The sequence below is a fragment of the Felis catus genome, chromosome C2 (assembly GCF_018350175.1).
Source record: "Felis catus isolate Fca126 chromosome C2, F.catus_Fca126_mat1.0, whole genome shotgun sequence".
Taxonomy (NCBI): domain Eukaryota; kingdom Metazoa; phylum Chordata; class Mammalia; order Carnivora; family Felidae; genus Felis; species Felis catus.
Genome location: NC_058376.1, coordinates 38,675,494 through 38,693,910, shown reverse-complemented (window position 1 = coordinate 38,693,910; position 18,417 = coordinate 38,675,494). Strand labels below are relative to the sequence as shown.

Here is an 18,417-nt window from a genome sequence, read left to right as displayed (position 1 = left end):
ATTACATTTTGTTTTACATATTTGATTGAAATATAGGCTTTCCCAATAGTTGGTGAGAGCTCTCATTCTTGCCAACTTGACCAGGTTATTGTGAAAAATCAATAAAATAGGAGAACTGAAAACACTGTGTAAACAAGAAAACATAACCATTAGTGTTGTTAATTTTTTTAATGTTTATTTATTTTTGAGAGAGAGAGTGCAAGCAGGGCTCCATGCTGACAGCAGAGTGCAATGTAGTGTTCAAACTCACAAACCCTGAGATCATGACCTGAGCTGAAGTCCGACGTTCAAATAACTGAGTCACACAGGTGTTCCAGTTGTTGTCAAAAATTTTTAAAGCATGTTTGTAATCTCAGTTCTACCTTTTATCAGCTGTGTGAAAAGGTCATATAACCCCACAAGACTTATTTTCCTTATTTCCTTATTTCTACAAACTAGAAATGATTATGAATTTGTAAGTGTTTTACAAGATAGTTGCATGTTTTTTTTTTTAATTTTTTTTTTAACATTTATTTATTTTTGAGACAGAGAGAGACAGAGCATGAACGGGGGAGGGGCAGAGAGAGAGGGAGACACAGAATCGGAAGCAGGCTCCAGGCTCATGAGCCATCAACCCAGAGCCCGACGCGGGGCTCGAACTCACGGACCGCAAGATCGTGACCTGAGCCGAAGTCGGACGCTCAACCGACTGAGCCACCCAGGTGCCCCGATAGTTGCATGGTTTAAATAACATAATAAATAAAACAATTTGGGAAGCCATATCAAAATAAGGTTTTATACATCACAGACCCTGGATTCTCAAACACTCATGAGTCCTGCCTTTCACTCAGTTTCAGTTGTGTAAGATTTTCAGATCTCCTGTTTTGGCTTTCGGTCAAAACTTGCTAACTGGTTATAACTTCTCTTTCATCCCAGCAGAAGTGCTCTGGAGTGTAGCCTTTTTCACGTGTGTGGGACCAGAACTCATTCTCTATCCCTTCCAGTCCATTCGAATTACTCCAAAACTTTTTCTACCTTTAGCACTATGAAGGTACTGCACCTGTGGCTCAGTATTTTCCAGTTTCACATTTCAAGCTATATTATATTTTGCCCCTGACAGGGGTTCATGCCTCTGCCTCTCTTCTAGCACCTCATTATTACCATTTAACCTCAGCTAACATAGCCATGTTGCTCAATCAGTTCAATCAGCCATGACTCTGGTATAGATACCTTTGCTGTTCAAACAGGCTATTGAAAGTCACAGACCATTGTCCTAGAGCATGTTCATTCTGCTTGGAACCTTGAATTTCGGAGCCATGGAAGAAATTTGAGATGATAACTCAGTTTCTAGGATTGCCATAGCAGTCCAATATTAGCATATGTATTAAATATATAATTAAGACTCCTAAGTTTAAAATTTGGTAAGATATAGAATCTGTAATTCTTTGAAAAAAATCATAATTTATCATCTTCATGATTATTATTTATTATAAATTTACTTAGAAGCAGAAATTTCATATACATTGTTAGTAATCTTTTAAACAATTTGTTCACTAGATTCAATTCTATTAATTTTTACAGAATAAGAGTGAACCCTGATGTAAACTATGGATTTTGTTTTAAAAATGATGGGTCCATGTAGGCTCATGGTTTGTGGGATGTTGATAGTAGGGGATGTTGAACATGTGTGGAGATGGGGGTATATGGGGACTCTGTACTTTCTACTCAATTTCACTGTGAACCTACAACTGCTCTGAAAAGTAAAGTTTATTAATTAAAAATAAAATACTTCATGTCGCTAAATGACTTTTTCAAATCCACTCAGGCCACAGATATCCACAGATTTGTAATTCAAACCTAGTTTTGTGTTTCTCTTTCTAATGTACCCCACAGCTTTTAATGCCCCAGAGCATGACCACTTAGGCATCATATCTGAACAGAAATACAGACCTGGATGATTAATGAGATAGCTTTCTATAACATAGATGGCAGTAGAGAAATAACTATCATGTAATTAACATCTATTTTGCATTAGGTCAAATGGTATGACATTGCTATTACTGTAGATCAATATTCTTTTTTCAAAATTTACGTTTTTGTCCAGTTTTGGCCTACAACATTTCACTCAGATGATGACTGGCTTTCTTTAACTCCTGGTTTACTTTGTCATTTCTTCTGGCTGTGATTAGATTGTATGACAAGTAATAAATAAACTATGATTTGTAAAAATGTCATTTTAGGATGAGAAAACTGGCTTGATAGAATAAAACTGTTTTGCCTTAATTTACATCTCATTTTCATCTCTATTATGCTAATAGGAAAATGCATCAAATGCATCAATATGTTCTTATCAGATTTCTTCTTAAATTCTTGATCATTTTAAAAATCATTTTGTCCCATTTTAGAGGGACACATAATTGTCCCTAACAGGGGATGTTTTGTGCTAGGCTATTATGTATATTAGATTTATGCCAAAACATAAGAAAAATTGTGGTTATCAGAAGGTAAAATAGTAAGCAAAACATAAACATCATGCTGGATACACAGAAAAGTTTATCCATACCTATAATTATTTTCTTTTATAGATTAAATGCCAAATATACATTTATTTGACTGAAAATGTCCCACTGCTTTTGTGAAGCAAATTTACATAGTGTTAAACATTTGATTAAAATAAATGATGATTCTTTAGCTATAGCTTGTGGGGGGGGGGGAACCCCATACCTTTTAAGGTTATGACTTTAATGTAATGTAACAGCTTTTTTCTTTCTCTGCTTCTATAAATGGAGAATGCTGCTGCCTGAAAGCTGTCTGGGAATTCAGCCAAAGAAAGAAGAAGGTTGCAAAAACTCTGGGGACTTGAAAGAAAAGTGGTTGGCATTAGCTCTGTCCTCACTTTAAACTAAAATTAAAACAATAGACAGACATGTACAGTAATCTCTCTTTTAAGGAAAGAATACAATGCCTCTATAGTAATGTCAACTGGAACAATTTGGTCCTGGCCCAAGTTATGCAGCTGTTCCACAGGAAAACAGCAAAAGGCTTCCATCCAAAACAGGCAAATAAGGCATGATTGTTCATAAACAGTCACTGGGGCCCTCACATTTAGAACAAGGAAAACAACATTAGCATACAGGAGGGCAGGTTAGGAACATGAGTTTCAGTACTAATTGAACCATGCCATCATTTCATGATTTATACAAAAGATAGTAGTGTTATTTTGTCCACTATCCATATGCCTAATAACTGTGAATAACTCATTCTTCAGGAAATTATACATCAATTTTTTTTAATGTTTACTTACTTATTTTGAGAGAGAGATAGTGAGTGAGCAGGGGAGACAGAGAGAGAGGGAATCCCAAGCAGGCTCTGCACTGGCAGTGCAGAGCCCAACACAGGGCTCGAACTCACAAATTATGAGATCATGACCTCAGCTGAAATCAAGAATCAGATGCTTAACCGACTGAGCCACCCAGGCGCCCCTCGGTCAAATATTTTTTTTTAAGAAACAATAAAGATTTGATCATGGATTAAAGGTACAAGATGAAAAAGAATCATATATCCATTATCCATTTCTATTTTTCACCTGCTTATTCAAGGTGCATCAGGCATAAATGGTAAACATAGTGGAAATTAAGTGTTTGTGTAGCCAATAGGAAGAAAAGCCGCGGGGTTGCTTTTTCGTGGTTTCAAAATAACAACATGGGGACTCAGGTATAAGACCTGCAAAGTAATAGAGCAGAACTTGGACAGTGAGTACCAGAGTGAGACAGGAAATTCAAGCCTGCCCACTGGGTGTATGTGATATCACACAAGTCATTTTCACTCCCATTCTTTGGGATTTTTTAAAATTCTATCTCAAAATATGGACAATCTCTCTTACTATTGTTTTTATTTTAAAACCCTGTTTGACAAAAATTTCTTTTCTCATTCCGTTCTACTTTTCATGATTCATTTTCTGAAATGGGTGGCCTTTCCATTTATTTTACTTCCCCACCGCCTACTAATTTCCTGATTAATCCATTTCAATTTGCCTTCTGTTCTACTTGCTCTAGTGAGACTGTTTTCTTTATGATCAGTAAGATTTCCTTCTGGGAAAATCCAATGATTTCTTTTCAGTCTTACCTTGGTTTTTGTCCTATATGCCTCATCTGGCACTGTTGGGGATAGAATAAAACCAAAGAGAGGCTAGGAATTACTCCGTCTTTAAAGAAGTTAATGCCTTCATTTACTAGAAATGATAGTTACTTAGAAAAGGCAGAAGAGTGGATTTTAAGATGATTTGGAAGAACAGAAGAGAAGCAGTGGTCTAAAGACCAGAAGGACTCAAAGAAGATGGCTATTTCTCTAATATCAATGGCCTGGCAATCTACTAGGAAAGAAAATGATAAAAAGGAAATTGCAAATGAGTGTACAGCACAAGAGAATCAGTCAATACATATTAATTTGTAGGCTATAGCATACAGAATATAACATTGGGAACTATAAGGATGAAGATAAGATATAAAGACCATTTTAACTCTTATGGAGTGACCAGAAGATATTATACTAATCACGGATATTTGTGTGTGGTTATAACCTCCTGCTAGAAACAGTCAGTTTGTTAGGCTTTTGTCAACTTTCCAGAAAGGGCATGCATGTAGAAAAGGGCCTGCTAAAAGAAGATGGCAAAAGGAAAATATTTCGTAAGACTAGCCAGTTTTTCACCTTCAGGCATCTAGGGGTTCATCTTCAGGGCTAAACATTATTGTAGGGACCATCCTAGTTCTTCAAAAGTTACTTTGGCTAGCATAAGTGACAATTTAAACTTGGCAATTGACATAGAAAACAGCTGAACGAATGGAAGTCTGGGGCACTGATTGAACTGAATTTAAATCCTGAGTCATCCATTTCAAACTTGGATGAATAAAGGAAATTTGGTTACCATTGTTGAGATTTAGTTTTTGTTTCTGTAAAGTAAGGAGTGCTTTCTTATTTCCTTTATCTTTTTCCAAAGTGCTATGATATTAATCGGGATTTTTCTGACAAAGGTAGCATTTCTATTTCCCAAACTTCAGGAAGCTTTGTATTACCAAGTAAAATAAATAAATGAAAGGCTATTATACTTTTTGTTCATCTGCAGTGCAGAGGAGTAATACCCACCCACGCTTATTTCTAGGTAACTGGAACAGAGACCCACAATAGGACACAACCATAAATTATTCAACCATATCTGAACTGGTGAAAAACAACTACCTAAAGACCCAATTATGTAGACCTCCCAAATGAATTATTCACATAAATTAAATGCTCTTTCTACTGGTGGAAACAGATGTGGAACCAAAGAGTAGATCATTGACAGGTAATTAGATACTATTTGAACAGGGATATATCATTTCTCATCGTCATCTCATTTAATTGCCTAAGTTGTACACATATTCCAAATGTACACATATGTACTTTGGGGCAGATCAGTGAAGAAAAGGTAAAAGCAAAACTCCTTTGCTATGCCCTCACCCTGAGTTCCTTTGTGTCCTCATGTATATGCTGACCTCTGAGATTATAAGGAGGAAGAAAAGCAAAAACAAAACAAAACAAAACAAAATAACAACAGAAGCAGAAGCAGAGAGAGACTGTTGTGGGAAATAATAAGTGAAAGCAACAGGGGGGAAATGGAAGGAAAAGTTAGGAAAGAAACTCTGTTGTTAGATACACAGAATCAGGACTAAAGAAATTAGGAATTATGCATGTCTGAAGCTGACTAGAGTCTATTCCATTTCCTTCTCTAGTTGAAAGTACTGAATTTGTAGCCAGAAGTTCTTGTTAATGCTATAATACCGACATGCACGGCTACACTCAGCATACTGTGGTAGAAAAATGTTTTCTATAAGCAATTTAAGCTTATCAGAAGGTGAGAACTATATAAGTGAATTGCACAGAGTATATGTAGTAAGCTACTATGAGAAAGTTTTTTCCTTTCAAGGTCTAAAACGCCTTAAGTGTTTTTTAAAAGATAGAAGAAAAATAATGGATTTACTGAATGTTCTTTAAATCAGTATTATTTTTATCGTTAGAAAAAAATACTGGAGGAGAGAACAGTTTTAAAATATCAAAACTTTGATAAAAAAAGTGTGAATTCACTTAGTGTGTTAAAAAATTATAATACCACATAATTGAGGATTTGATATTTCAGGCTCTGTCTTAAAATTCTTTTAGAAAAATTTCTCATGGAATAATAAGAAGTATACACTTAAATAACAAATATTATCAGGCATAATTTTTTTAAGAATTTAACTTGATTTGCACAGAAGCAACCCCCCATCGTTATATACTGAAAACAATTAAATTTCTCCTATTAAAATTTAAACAGAAATACAAATTAATTGGAAGCTTTTAAAATAATCAAATAAATGACTTTCAGCTCAATCTAGACTGCCACTATATTAGAATGATCAAATGGCTGTCAAATAGTCTTTGAGTAATACATATTTGGATAATTCACACTTAATTTTTTTATAAAAATAGATTTTTCTGTGTTTATAAACATGTTTAGTGTTTATAAACATGAATGCCAAAAAGTAAAAATTTAAAGTTGAAGTGATATCAGAACTTATGTATTCTAATAACGAAATCACCTTACAATTGGAAATGTTGAAGCATATCACATTCACAAATTATGTCTCATGGGGGCTATATTAGAAATGTAGATGTTATTTCCCTTATTACAAAAATGATTTCCCTTTTAATTTTAAAACTTGGGGATATTTTGAGGATGTTTCAATATTTTCAAAGATTTTCACGGGAGAAGTTCAGCAATGTGTAACTTCTATCAATCTCATGTTATAAACAGTGACTGATTAAGCCCACTTTCCTTTCAGGTTGAAATATCTTACTAGAAATAAAAAGAAAAAAAATCACAGCTGGAAACCTTCCCAGAAACTTCACTAGATGACAAAGTAAAAGACCAATCTTCCACAGATACTTAATGAAGACATGGTTCAGGGGATTTCTGTTCTAGAGATGACTTTGCCCACCAAGAAAAGACAAAAACAGTGGATTTCTGCCGTTAAAGCCTGAAATCAAAGCAGTATAGGAGAAAAAGTGAAAAACTTTATTGCTCATTAAATCACTTACAGTGGTTTTCCTTTGGATTCACAAGTCAAAATTAATGGCTGTCCTTCTTGTGGAAAAGGAGTGGATGGTATAATCTTAACTGATGGTGTATCTAGAAAAAAATGAAAAGGAATATTAAGAAATGACACTAAGTACACATAAAACTATACATTTAATAGTTGCACATCATGGTGTAGGTTCAGGCTTTATCTTACTATTGTGTATATTTACAAGGAATTTCTCAGAGTTAGCAAAACAGAGTATACAATTTTAAGAAGCTACCATCCAGTCTGTGAAAAGCTAACAAAGATATCTGAATATCTTATGAGCACCGCTGTTGTGTTATTTCTGAAATCTGAATATAAAAGTGAAATTGCAAAAAGTGGTTCAGATGAATATCAAGCATTCCATACAATTGTTTCTTTGACTATTTATAGATGGCTATGAATACTATTATTATGGACCGAATGCATTTATGTACATTTGAATAACAGCACTTTTCTGTGGCAGGAATACCAGGAATCATTATAAAGAACCCACAAAGAACTCAGGATCATAAGCATACTGTCTCATAAGCATTATGCAGAATCTTTTTGAAATACAGTAATGCAGCATTTGGCACATGTTGCTTGCTCTAAAGTACAGTTAGCAAATAATTTAAAATCGTTATTTTGAATATTACTAGAAGTTAACATTTTGTTACATATGCTACAGCATAATTATTATAAAATATTTTATTTCCATTTAACAATAAAATCATCCTTGGTGAAAGAAGATTCAAAAATACTTTAAGACATAATTTTCACGCCACGTGATATTATTTCATCAACACAGAGACACATATTTCATAGCAGAACTGGAAAATAAGCTTAAAATCAGAGATGATGTAAACATACTCATTGCTTATTACATCTGCTTATTCTTACATCTGTTTTACTTATTGCTAGTCCTAGCATTGTGTGGCCAACACAACATGGAATCCCAATCAACATGGGATTGCCTCCTGGTCTTATCTCTGCATCCTCATCAAAAAAACAAAGTAGGCTCTGAATGCTCCAGATAGTCACAATTATATTCCCTTCCCTTACCTGTGATGGAAGAACTGAACCACCCTGGGGTTATACTCGCTCTCTGACTTTGAAACTGATTAAATAAGTATCTATCAACTGTAATTTTTAGGTTTGTTCTCTTCCTTCAGGAAAATATTACTCAGCCTTGTCATATATCAAATGGTAAACTATGATCCTGTGGAAGACCTTATATCATACTTATAAATTATTTATATGTTTTAAATACATTCTTTTTCAGTCCTTTCAACAAGATAATATACTCATGATAATCAACAATAATATCCTGGTTGCACATAAGCATTGCATATATATTAGGGTAGATAATTTCAATGTGAAATAATCCAGAAAAAAAAACAATTTGAAGAACTATGACACATATTCATCATACCTTTAGCCGGTAGGGGAGAAAAATTTAATAAAGGATTAAATTACACTTTGGTAATTTTTCGATTATCACCATCACATTTATGGAATCAGTTATTGACCATAATGACTGTGTAATATTTCCTCAAAGCAGAACATTTTAAAAAGGGAAGGCAAAATGTTAACAATTATACAGGGTAACAAATGTGAGCCAGAATGATTCTGGAAAATGAGGTCTATTGTCTTTTGAAATTTGACATGAATAAAAAGCAGAATGTAATTTCATCCTGACAAATAAAAACAAGCTTCATTCCAGAGAAAGAAGTAGGAGAAGAAATTTCAGAAAAATGTGATTCTAGCAAAGAGAGTCGCATTAACTTGGGTGTCTGTGATGCTTAATTTTATGTGTCAACTTGCCTGCACCAAGGGGTACGCAGATACTTGCCCAAACATTATTCTGGGCATTTCAGTGAGAGTACTTTGGTAAGAGATCAACATTTAAATAAGCAGACTGAGTAAAGCTGATTGCACTCACTAATGAGGGTGGGCCTTGTCAGATGAGTTGAATGCCTGGATAAAACAAAAAAAAAGATCCTCCCCAAATAAGAGAGAATTCTTTCTGTCTGAGGGCCTTCAAACTAGAAGATTGACTTCTTTCCTGTTTTGGACTCAAAGTGGAACATTTGCTCTTCTTGGGTCTTGAACCAATTGGTCTTGAGACTCAACAACACCAGCTCTCCTAATTTATCAGCACTTTGGACCCAGACTCAAACTAAATCATCAGCTCTTCTGGGTCTCAAGCTTGGCAATTCAGCCTGCAGGTGTTGGGATTTGCAGCCTCCCTAACTGTGTGAGCCAATCCCTTATAATAAATCTCTTTCTCTATGTATACATTTTATTAGTTTTGTTTCTCTGGAGAACCCTGACAAATACTGAAACCTAACAAACAGACCCTGAGACATGACTTTTATGGACGTGGTATTAGGAAGGACAAGAAAGTGAGACAGGAAGAGAAGGAAGTAAATAGTGTGCTCTTGAGCAGATTACACAGTGGGCAACTGGGATTCAATTCTGCTATGGATCTCTGAGGGACAATGTAGGGAATGCCTCAGAGTTACCGTGTTCAATGAGCAAGGGAGAGCAGTATTTAGGGAATATTTACCGATTTTCATTAGTGTTTGGTTGAGGATTACTCTGGAGGAAGTGAAGAGTATTATTTCCCTGGCACTCCTGGTCTGCTCAGTGCCCAGAAACGGTGTATGCGAAAGGGATATGGGCAGGTCGCCACAGGCAATCTGTGTCAGCAAGGTAAAATGCATAGCAGTGGGTAACTGTTAGACTAGAGGAAAACAGAATATGGTCTGATTCTCTTAGCTCTGCCGGTTTTGCATAAGTAGTTTATTAGAGGTGAGACTTTGTATAGCAAATTATTCCCTGAAGCAAGATTCAGGATTCCTTTCATATCCAAAATACAGAATTTTAAGCATGAGAAAATGCTGAAGCACCTAATATGTTTTGCATGCATTTCTGTGGAACTTTCAAAAGGTAAGACCACCAAATAACCTCTGAAGTAACCAAAATCGAGGGATATAACACAATGCTCTTCTATTTTACTTCAGAGTTACCTTACTGAAAATGTTGATTAGTCTTTATGCCTAAGAATGATCTTTGCTAGGTTTAAGAATACCCCCCTCTCTATAGCCTATCACTCCATGTTTCTGATTCAACTCTTAAATCTCTGGCTATTGCCCCTCAAATTCTGTTGAGTTGTCTTTTGGAATTTAGCCTCTAAATACTGAGATCACCAAGATCATGATTTGTTCTCTGGTAATTCTGTTGGGTCCTTTCAGCCACAGCCATCACTTTGGTTTCTATCTACTCACCAATCATTCTCAGGTTTACATTCTAGAGCAGCTCTCTACCACAAACCACACGTACGTATATGCAGCACCTATCGGACGTGTCCACTTGAATGTCTAAAAGACATAGGGCCTTTACTATGTCCTAAATGAGCTCAAGGTCTCCAACCCTTACCTCCCTGTTCTTCATCCAGCAACCTCTAGCTCTATAGATACTACCAGCCTCCACCCAGCTACTTACACCAGACACCTCCTGTTACCTTGTATTTCTATCATCAATCAGTTCATCAGGTCTGGTTGATTGGCCTCCTGAATAGTTTTCACATCGATTCGGTTCTTTTTTATAGCTGCACGACTACAACTTTTATCTAGTTTACCACAATAGTGAATGGTCTCTCTCATGTTAATTGTTGTCCCCCTAAATCTAACTCTTAGAACTTAATAAAGTTGTCTTCTCAAAACATAAATCTGATACCATCAGTTTTCTGCATGGTTAATCTTTGCTCTTAAGATTAAAAGCACAATTATTAAGATAGCCTTTCAGTTTCATGTGATCTGTACACTTCTTGACTCCCTTGCCTTCCAACACACTTTTTCATTCTTTGAATTCCAGATAATTACACTTCCTTTCAGGTCCTTCAATAAATGTGTTTCATCCTGCTTTTATACAAAGTGTTTGGAATACTCCATTCTGGGGAGCCTATTTAACTCTTTTAAATCTCAACTCAAATATCATTTGCTAAGGGCATTCATTCATTATCCTCAAGTGTGATAGAAAAGATACCTCTTCTACATGTTCTCTTTTTCACGTTTATGTAATTTTAAAACCGCCACTGCTATTTCCTCAGTATCTCACACAATACTTGAAAATCTGTGCTTGATAAATAAATTCTTAAATGAATGAATGAATACACTAAAGATTTTGTTATGCTTTCTTATTGGTTTGGTATATTAATTTTAAAATACTAAAAAGTGCTTAATTCAAATTTTGTTGTGGTCTGTTGTATGTAAAATTAATCTTAAATATTCATGTTATAAACCTTAGATAGACTTATACCCTTAGCTCATGTTTAATTTAATTAAATTTCTGTTGCTGACTCTCGTCCTTGTGTAAATCTTCTGTTAGATAACATTAGATAACAACTTTTCATGATTATAAAAATGACAATTTGTTTTTTAATGCAAATATCTCATAAATAAACTAGTTTCTCTCCTCTATGATTTTGGCAGGGGTATCACTCATTTGTGAAGAAATTTATTCAATCAGCCAAAATTCTAGGTTATGTTTCCACATAAGTCAGCATTTCTCTTTAAATAGTCCATTTTAACAATATACACAAAATTACATTTTTTACCATATCAAATACAACAGTAATGTGATTATTACCCCAAACTTGACTCTTTCTCAAAGAATTTTTTTATTAAAATTTTTTCAATGTTTATTTATTTTTGAGAGAGAGGGAGAAAGAGTTTAGTGGGGGAGGGACACAGAAAGAGGGACACACAGAATCTGAGGCAGGCTTCAGGCTCCGAGCTGTTAGCACAGATGAAGGGCTCTAATTCACAAACTGTGAGATCATGACCTGAGCCAAAATTGGATGCCTAACCTACTGAGCCACTCAGGTACCCCAAATAATTTTTTTTAATAACAAAAAGTAATTTGTGCTTTAACGGGTTTTTACTTAATGATAAAGATATCCGTCATTACTACTATTTTATTTTCATCAATCACTTTGTTGTATCCATAAGGGAGTTGATCAAGCACTACTAGGTTAAAATTATTTTAGTGAAATATCAATAATATTCTATAAAAATGTCTTTAAATTGGTATAGAACTCCGATACTTATTCAGTTATCTTAGCCAATAAAAAGACAAACCAAAAGTTATAGTCATTTAAAAAAGTGAGTTAAATTTAAGAATCTTCAGTCTCCAGGATTTCTTCAAAATATATATTTTAATAATTGAAAACAACAGGTAAACATATTTTTCTCTACTATTTATTTTGTTATATATCAAAAGAAATGGAGAAAGTGTCACTTCTAAAAAGTGTCACAATGAACAACAGATAATAAGATAATGATTTTAAAAATAATCTTAAATTTATGCATGTATTAGCCCATTAATCTTTTTACCAACCAAGGTATAAATAGGAATGAGAAAGTAAATACCGTACAATCCAAACCTTTTATTGCATGCCTTTGCCAAGTCATCTGTTAATAATTTTAAACTTTCTTTTTCTGTTCATATTTCTTAAGTTATTTGTAGATTTTCTGCTTTCAAAAAATTGGGAATATTTTTTAAAAGTTTATTTATTTATTTAATTTTGAGAGAGAGAGAAGGAGAGAGAGAATCCCAAGCCAGACACTGGGTTTGAACTCAAGAACCATGAGATCGTGATCAGAGCCGAAATCAAGAGTCTAACGTTTAACTGACTGTGCCACCCAGGCACCTCAGGATTGATAGTATTTTTTTTTAACTGAAGTTTACTTAAATAGTAATTCCAGGCTTGCTTCAGAAATAATCTATTCCTACATGGAATATGAATCGCATTTCATCCTGTTTCACATCTTCACAAAACAGAATGGCATTTTTCTTTAGTAGTTTGGGGATATCTACTGTATTGTTTTTACATTACTAACATAATACATTGTATTGTACCAATTAATAATAGTAAATAAGGAGGTCAGTAAAATGCATTATTACTGCTATGAATTTATCTTAGCTTTGTCTTATATGTGACACTTCTTTGTTTTGAAAATAACGACTTCTATGTCTGTTTTAAAATGTCTTCAAGTAAGTCAACTCTAACAACACCACACTCATTGAACATAAATGTACTTATAGAATGATATATAATGTTTATGATATTAATATAAAGTGTTTATGATTAATATATAATGTTTATGATTAATATATAATGTTTATAGCATACAAACATATATATAATAGATAATACACATATATAATATATAATAAGCACATACAAATGGCAAAGAACAGCAAATAATTTGGTTTAAATTATTTCATAATACAGAATGTATAGTGTTAATATAAAACACTGCACATAGTAAAATACACATTTTTTTTTCATGGCTGCTTCATTCAACACATTTTTAGCCTTCAAGATCCAAGGTCTTAACCTATTTAATTGTATGGTCTCAGATCCTAACAAAATGTCTGAAATGTTGTAAGGGTTCTTTAAGTGTTGAGTGAATAAGTGAATGAGTTGGTTCTCATTTCTCTCAAAATGCAAGCAAATGAGAAAGTTTTGCAGAAGAATAGAGAAAATAGGGATATATTCATTCATCCAAAAATAATTTTCAGTACTAGCAAACAAGCAAAATATGCAGATATTTAAAAAGCCCAATGTTTCCTTTCCAAGGCTTTTGTAGGAACAATATCACTCTTTAAAATCTATTTTTAAAATTACTAAAATGTGGAAAGAAAACACACTTTATTCTGAAGCATTATTTCTTGTACTTATCTGAAAAATTCTGGGTTTCATTTAGAAACAAGCACAATTACTATCAAGAGATAGATTAATGCACAATTATCATTTTTATTCAAAATTTTAAAAGCTTTATGAACTTGGGAAGGAAGGACACCTCCTGTTTTCCTTGAACAACTCAGGATTTGAATCAAAGTAAAGATATTGATCCAGTGAAATGGATTTTCTATACCCTTAACAAAGATTTTAGAAAAGAGAAAAGATCTGTGATGAAGCTATCATTAAACCACCTAATGGACACTCTTGAAAGCACAAGCTCTCAAAGTATTTAGTGTCAGTCGTTCAACATTTATCCATCACTAAGGGTTTTGTAGGTGAATAAAAAGTTTTAAATCAAATGTTTTACCAATAAAAAAAAAGAAAGGAAAGAAACACCTTACCTCTTCTTTAATCAAAGAAATACAACAGAAATTTAAGGTTATATAAAATAACATCAGCCTGTTCTGCATGATGAAAAATTGCTGAATAAGGGAAACAATCAATCATAAGGGAACATCTAACATTAGCTTACTAATATATCATTAGCTATATAGTGTATAATTCCATACAGTATAATATATTGAGTGAACAAAGATGGTTTATAACTTAAGCAACAGTCATTTGCATTGCCCATGGCATTATGTGGATCCTTGGTTAAAAGCAAAATATTATCTTGATCATTTTATGTGCTCACAAAAGTTATTTCCTATGAGTAGTCACAAATAATTAAACATTTATATAGTTCCTAAAACATATAAGGAATTGTACTATTACCATTCATATCCATTGTTTCACCACAATTGTAACATTATAACATTACACATTATAACATTCACACTGTAACATGCAAAGCTCTAGTGTTAGTTTTCATAAGTAGTGCTGCTGAGTGCTTATTACATTCTTAGAAAAGCAAGTTCTTCAGAGCAGAGATTATGTCTGTCTTGTTCACTGGTTTATCCTTGGCCCTAAAATAACTCCTGGCCTTTAATTAAATATTTATTGAATAAACGAAAAGCAGATATTTATATTTTCCAACTACTGGTTAGGACCACTAGTGTGTTATAAAATCAAATTTATGTGTCACAGCAATCTTCTAATAAAATGAACATTGATCAAATACTTGGTAAAAGTTATCATTGTAAATGTTCTATATGTGTTGTCTCATTGAACTCTTTCATACAGCATGCAAGGTAGACCTTGGTTGACTTACTGTACAGAACATGAAACTAAGGCTCAGAGGAGTCACTCACCCCAGTTACACAATCACAAATCACTTAGACAGTTTGAATCTTGTTCCCCTGATCTTAACCACACCTCAATAAATTTGTGTTTCCTATTCCCTCTTAGAACGGGAATTGGTGCTTTTTGTAGTAACTTTTGTGTCTTCTATTGTTCTCCAAAATCACCTTTTTTTTCATCTGGCTGAGTTGGAAACTGGCAAAACATTTGCTTTGACTCTGTATGATCTTCAAATTATAAAACCTATCTGGCACTGTTACTAAATTCTAGGTATAAACCACATAGACTATCAGTCTGTCTACTTGTCTCTCCTCTCTCTCTCTCTCTCTCTCTCTCTCTTTCTCTCTGTCTCTTCTTTTATAACCGTCTTAAATCTCCCTTTCACATCATTTTCCTCTTTGACAAATGAAAATATTCTTTTGAGTGAGGTGGTTAAAAGGTACAAATTTCCAGTTATAAGATATATAATTCTGAGGATGTAATGTATAGCATGATGCCTATAGTTAACCATACTGTATGCATATTTGAAAATTGCTAAGAAAACAGACCTTAAAAGTTCTCATCACAAGAAAAATAATTGTAACTATGTGCAGTGATAGATGTTAACTATATATATATATATATATATATATATATATATATCCTGAATAATTATGTTGTATACCTTAAACGAATACAGTGTTATAGTATTAGATATCAATTATATATAAAACTTATATATTAATAAAACTGGGAAAATGTTTAAAAAACAAATATATACATTTCCTTATTAATTATTATGATATATCCTTCACAAAGATTAGGTGACCATATAGTTGACATACCCTTCTCAATAAGGTGTTTCTCTTCTCTGTAAATAATACAGAATAATTCCTACAGCAAATTTCTATCAAGGACAATTGAGAAATTTTTAAGTATTTTGTAGATGAAAGAGTTGTGATTCTTTGTCTTATAGCAATGCTATTATATAAAGATTTCTGAACAAAATAATTTAATTAGCAACCTTATACGTATCTCTCAGTAATTACATAAATACTAAAGGATTTTAGGCACCGATTCACCTTTGTGAAGCCGCTTTGGAGTTTTCTCTAAAATAGTGGTTCTCAATTAGAGGCAATTTTGCCCTCCCCTCCCCAGGACATTTGGCACCATCTAGAGACATTTTTGCTCCTTACAGTGTTGGTGAAATGTAGAAGGGATCCTACTAACATTGCATAGACAGAGCCCGGGAAGGTTGCTAAATATCCTTCGATGCACAAGACAGCCCCTCCACCAGAAAGGTTTGCCTGGCCCAAGATAGTGCATAGTAGTGCCCTTCTGTAAGACATTTACATTCGTTCTATTCATTACCTATATAGCTCTTCCTCGTTACAACAGATTAGGAACCACCAGAGAACTGTGAAACCACATACATTTCTATGGGATGTGTGGTCTTTTCTCAAATCTCTACTTCTGAAATGAAAGAAGTGCTGAATACCCTGAGGAAGGCTGTTAAAATACTCTCCTGAAATGAAAAGCTGAAAATCAAACTCAGGCTACACCTCAAGGTCCACCTCAAGGTGTATGTGTGGATACACCAACCATTTCAGCTGCAGCATTATCTGCTACCTATTTCTTCTGTGTAAGAATGACTTTTTCTCAGACGTCCAATTTATTTTTCCTGTTTGTAATTTTACAGTAAAACTCAGGCCCTCACTTTCCTTTTAACTCACAACATTATGAAAACATGCTCAAAACTATCAGGTACTTTTTCCTTCAACAGTCTATGAAATTCCTTTTAATTCTAGTGAAAAATTATTTTTGTGACAATATTTAATGTATTCAACAAATGTATACAAATTAGTGTGTGTAGAAGACCCACTGCTACCACTTTTCAAGCACTATAGATCCACAAATATAGTAACCCATAGTAATTTATTCAAATAAATATCATGTACGGTTCCAAATCACGCAAAATTTAAAATTGAAAGCAACACAGCATTTGATGAAGAATTATAGGTGTTAGGAAGGAAGGGCTTATACGTATTTATCAGAAACAAAGAAAGTTACCCAGAGAAGTGGCACTTAAAATAGTTCAAAGATTACATAGTATTTGAACTGGCATTTTTCTAGAGGTAAAGAATAGAAGGAAATTCAAAACAGTTGAACAAAGGGTTGTTGTAGAGAAGACGTGGGCTGTGTATGATGTTGTATGTGAGCCATCTAGAAATAATATAAAGTGTAGGATACGTTATCTCTAAAGGATGCTGACAGCAGCATTGTAGGGTTTTTTTTCCTAATATCATCAAATTTTTAATCTTTTTTTAATTGAGTATATGTATTCTATTTGTTTCAGGTGTACAACATAGTGATTCAACATCTCTATGTTGTACTTACCACAAGTGTAGCTGCCATCTGTCACCATACAATGCTAATATAGTATCATTTACTAGATTCCCAGTGTTGTGCCTTTTATTCTCAGGACTTATTCACTCCATAACCGGAAGCCTGTGTCCCCCACTCCCCTTCACCCATTTTGCCCACCCCTCCATCCTTTCCCTCTGGCAGCCATCGATTCATTCTTTGTATTTAAAGGTCTGATTCTACTTTTTGTTTGTTTATTCATTTGCTTTGTTTTTCAGATATTACAAAAGAATGAAATCATATGGCATTTATCGTTTTCAGTCTGACTTATTTCACTTCCCATAATCACCAAATTTAAGATTGATTTTTTTTTTCAATTTTGGTAAATAGTGTATGTCCTGGGCAAAATTACAAAGCAAATTCTCTCTCTCTCTCTCTCTCTCTCTCTCTCTATATATATATATATATATATATATATATATATATTTTTTTTTTTTTTACTTATTTCATAGGTTTTCTGTTTGTATTCTCAAGCTTTTGCATTTCCTTTCACAATGTATAGACCTTATAGAAAGTATTTCCTAAAATTGTTTGCATACATAAGGTATGTTACTTTCCTAATACTAATACTAATAATGAAAAACCCAGCACTTATAAAACATTACTTGATTTAATCCTTGCAAAAAATATGAAGTAGGTACATTTTTCAAATGAGGAAATTAGGTTTAGCATAAAGTCACTTAAGGAAACTTGAATTCCAAACTAGCCTTATCTGACTTCAGAACTAGAACCTTTAAAAATGCAGTATTGATTTTCAAGGTCGCACTGTTTTCCAAATATATTTTCTTTAAAAGCTTCTATATCACTGCCGTGGTTGTTAACCTGTATTTGGACACCAAACATTGTAGTTTTGTAAAAGCATGGCCTATCCCTATATGGCACATCTTACCTACCACCTCAAAGAACAGATGGACTTGTGATCAC

At 33.7% G+C, this 18,417-nt stretch overlaps 1 protein-coding gene across 3 annotated transcripts in view; it reads right to left on the bottom strand.

Annotated features, from left to right (window-relative positions):
* CADM2 (cell adhesion molecule 2) overlaps window positions 1-18,417 on the bottom strand; it is a 1,068,777-nt gene that overhangs the window by 126,766 nt on the left and 923,594 nt on the right. For all 3 annotated transcript variants that reach the window (XM_019839555.3, XM_019839556.3, XM_003991537.6), the window contains one exon: window positions 7,093-7,183. In XM_019839555.3, coding sequence (XP_019695114.1) covers window positions 7,093-7,183 — 91 coding nt within the window. The remainder of the gene's footprint in view (window positions 1-7,092; window positions 7,184-18,417) is intronic.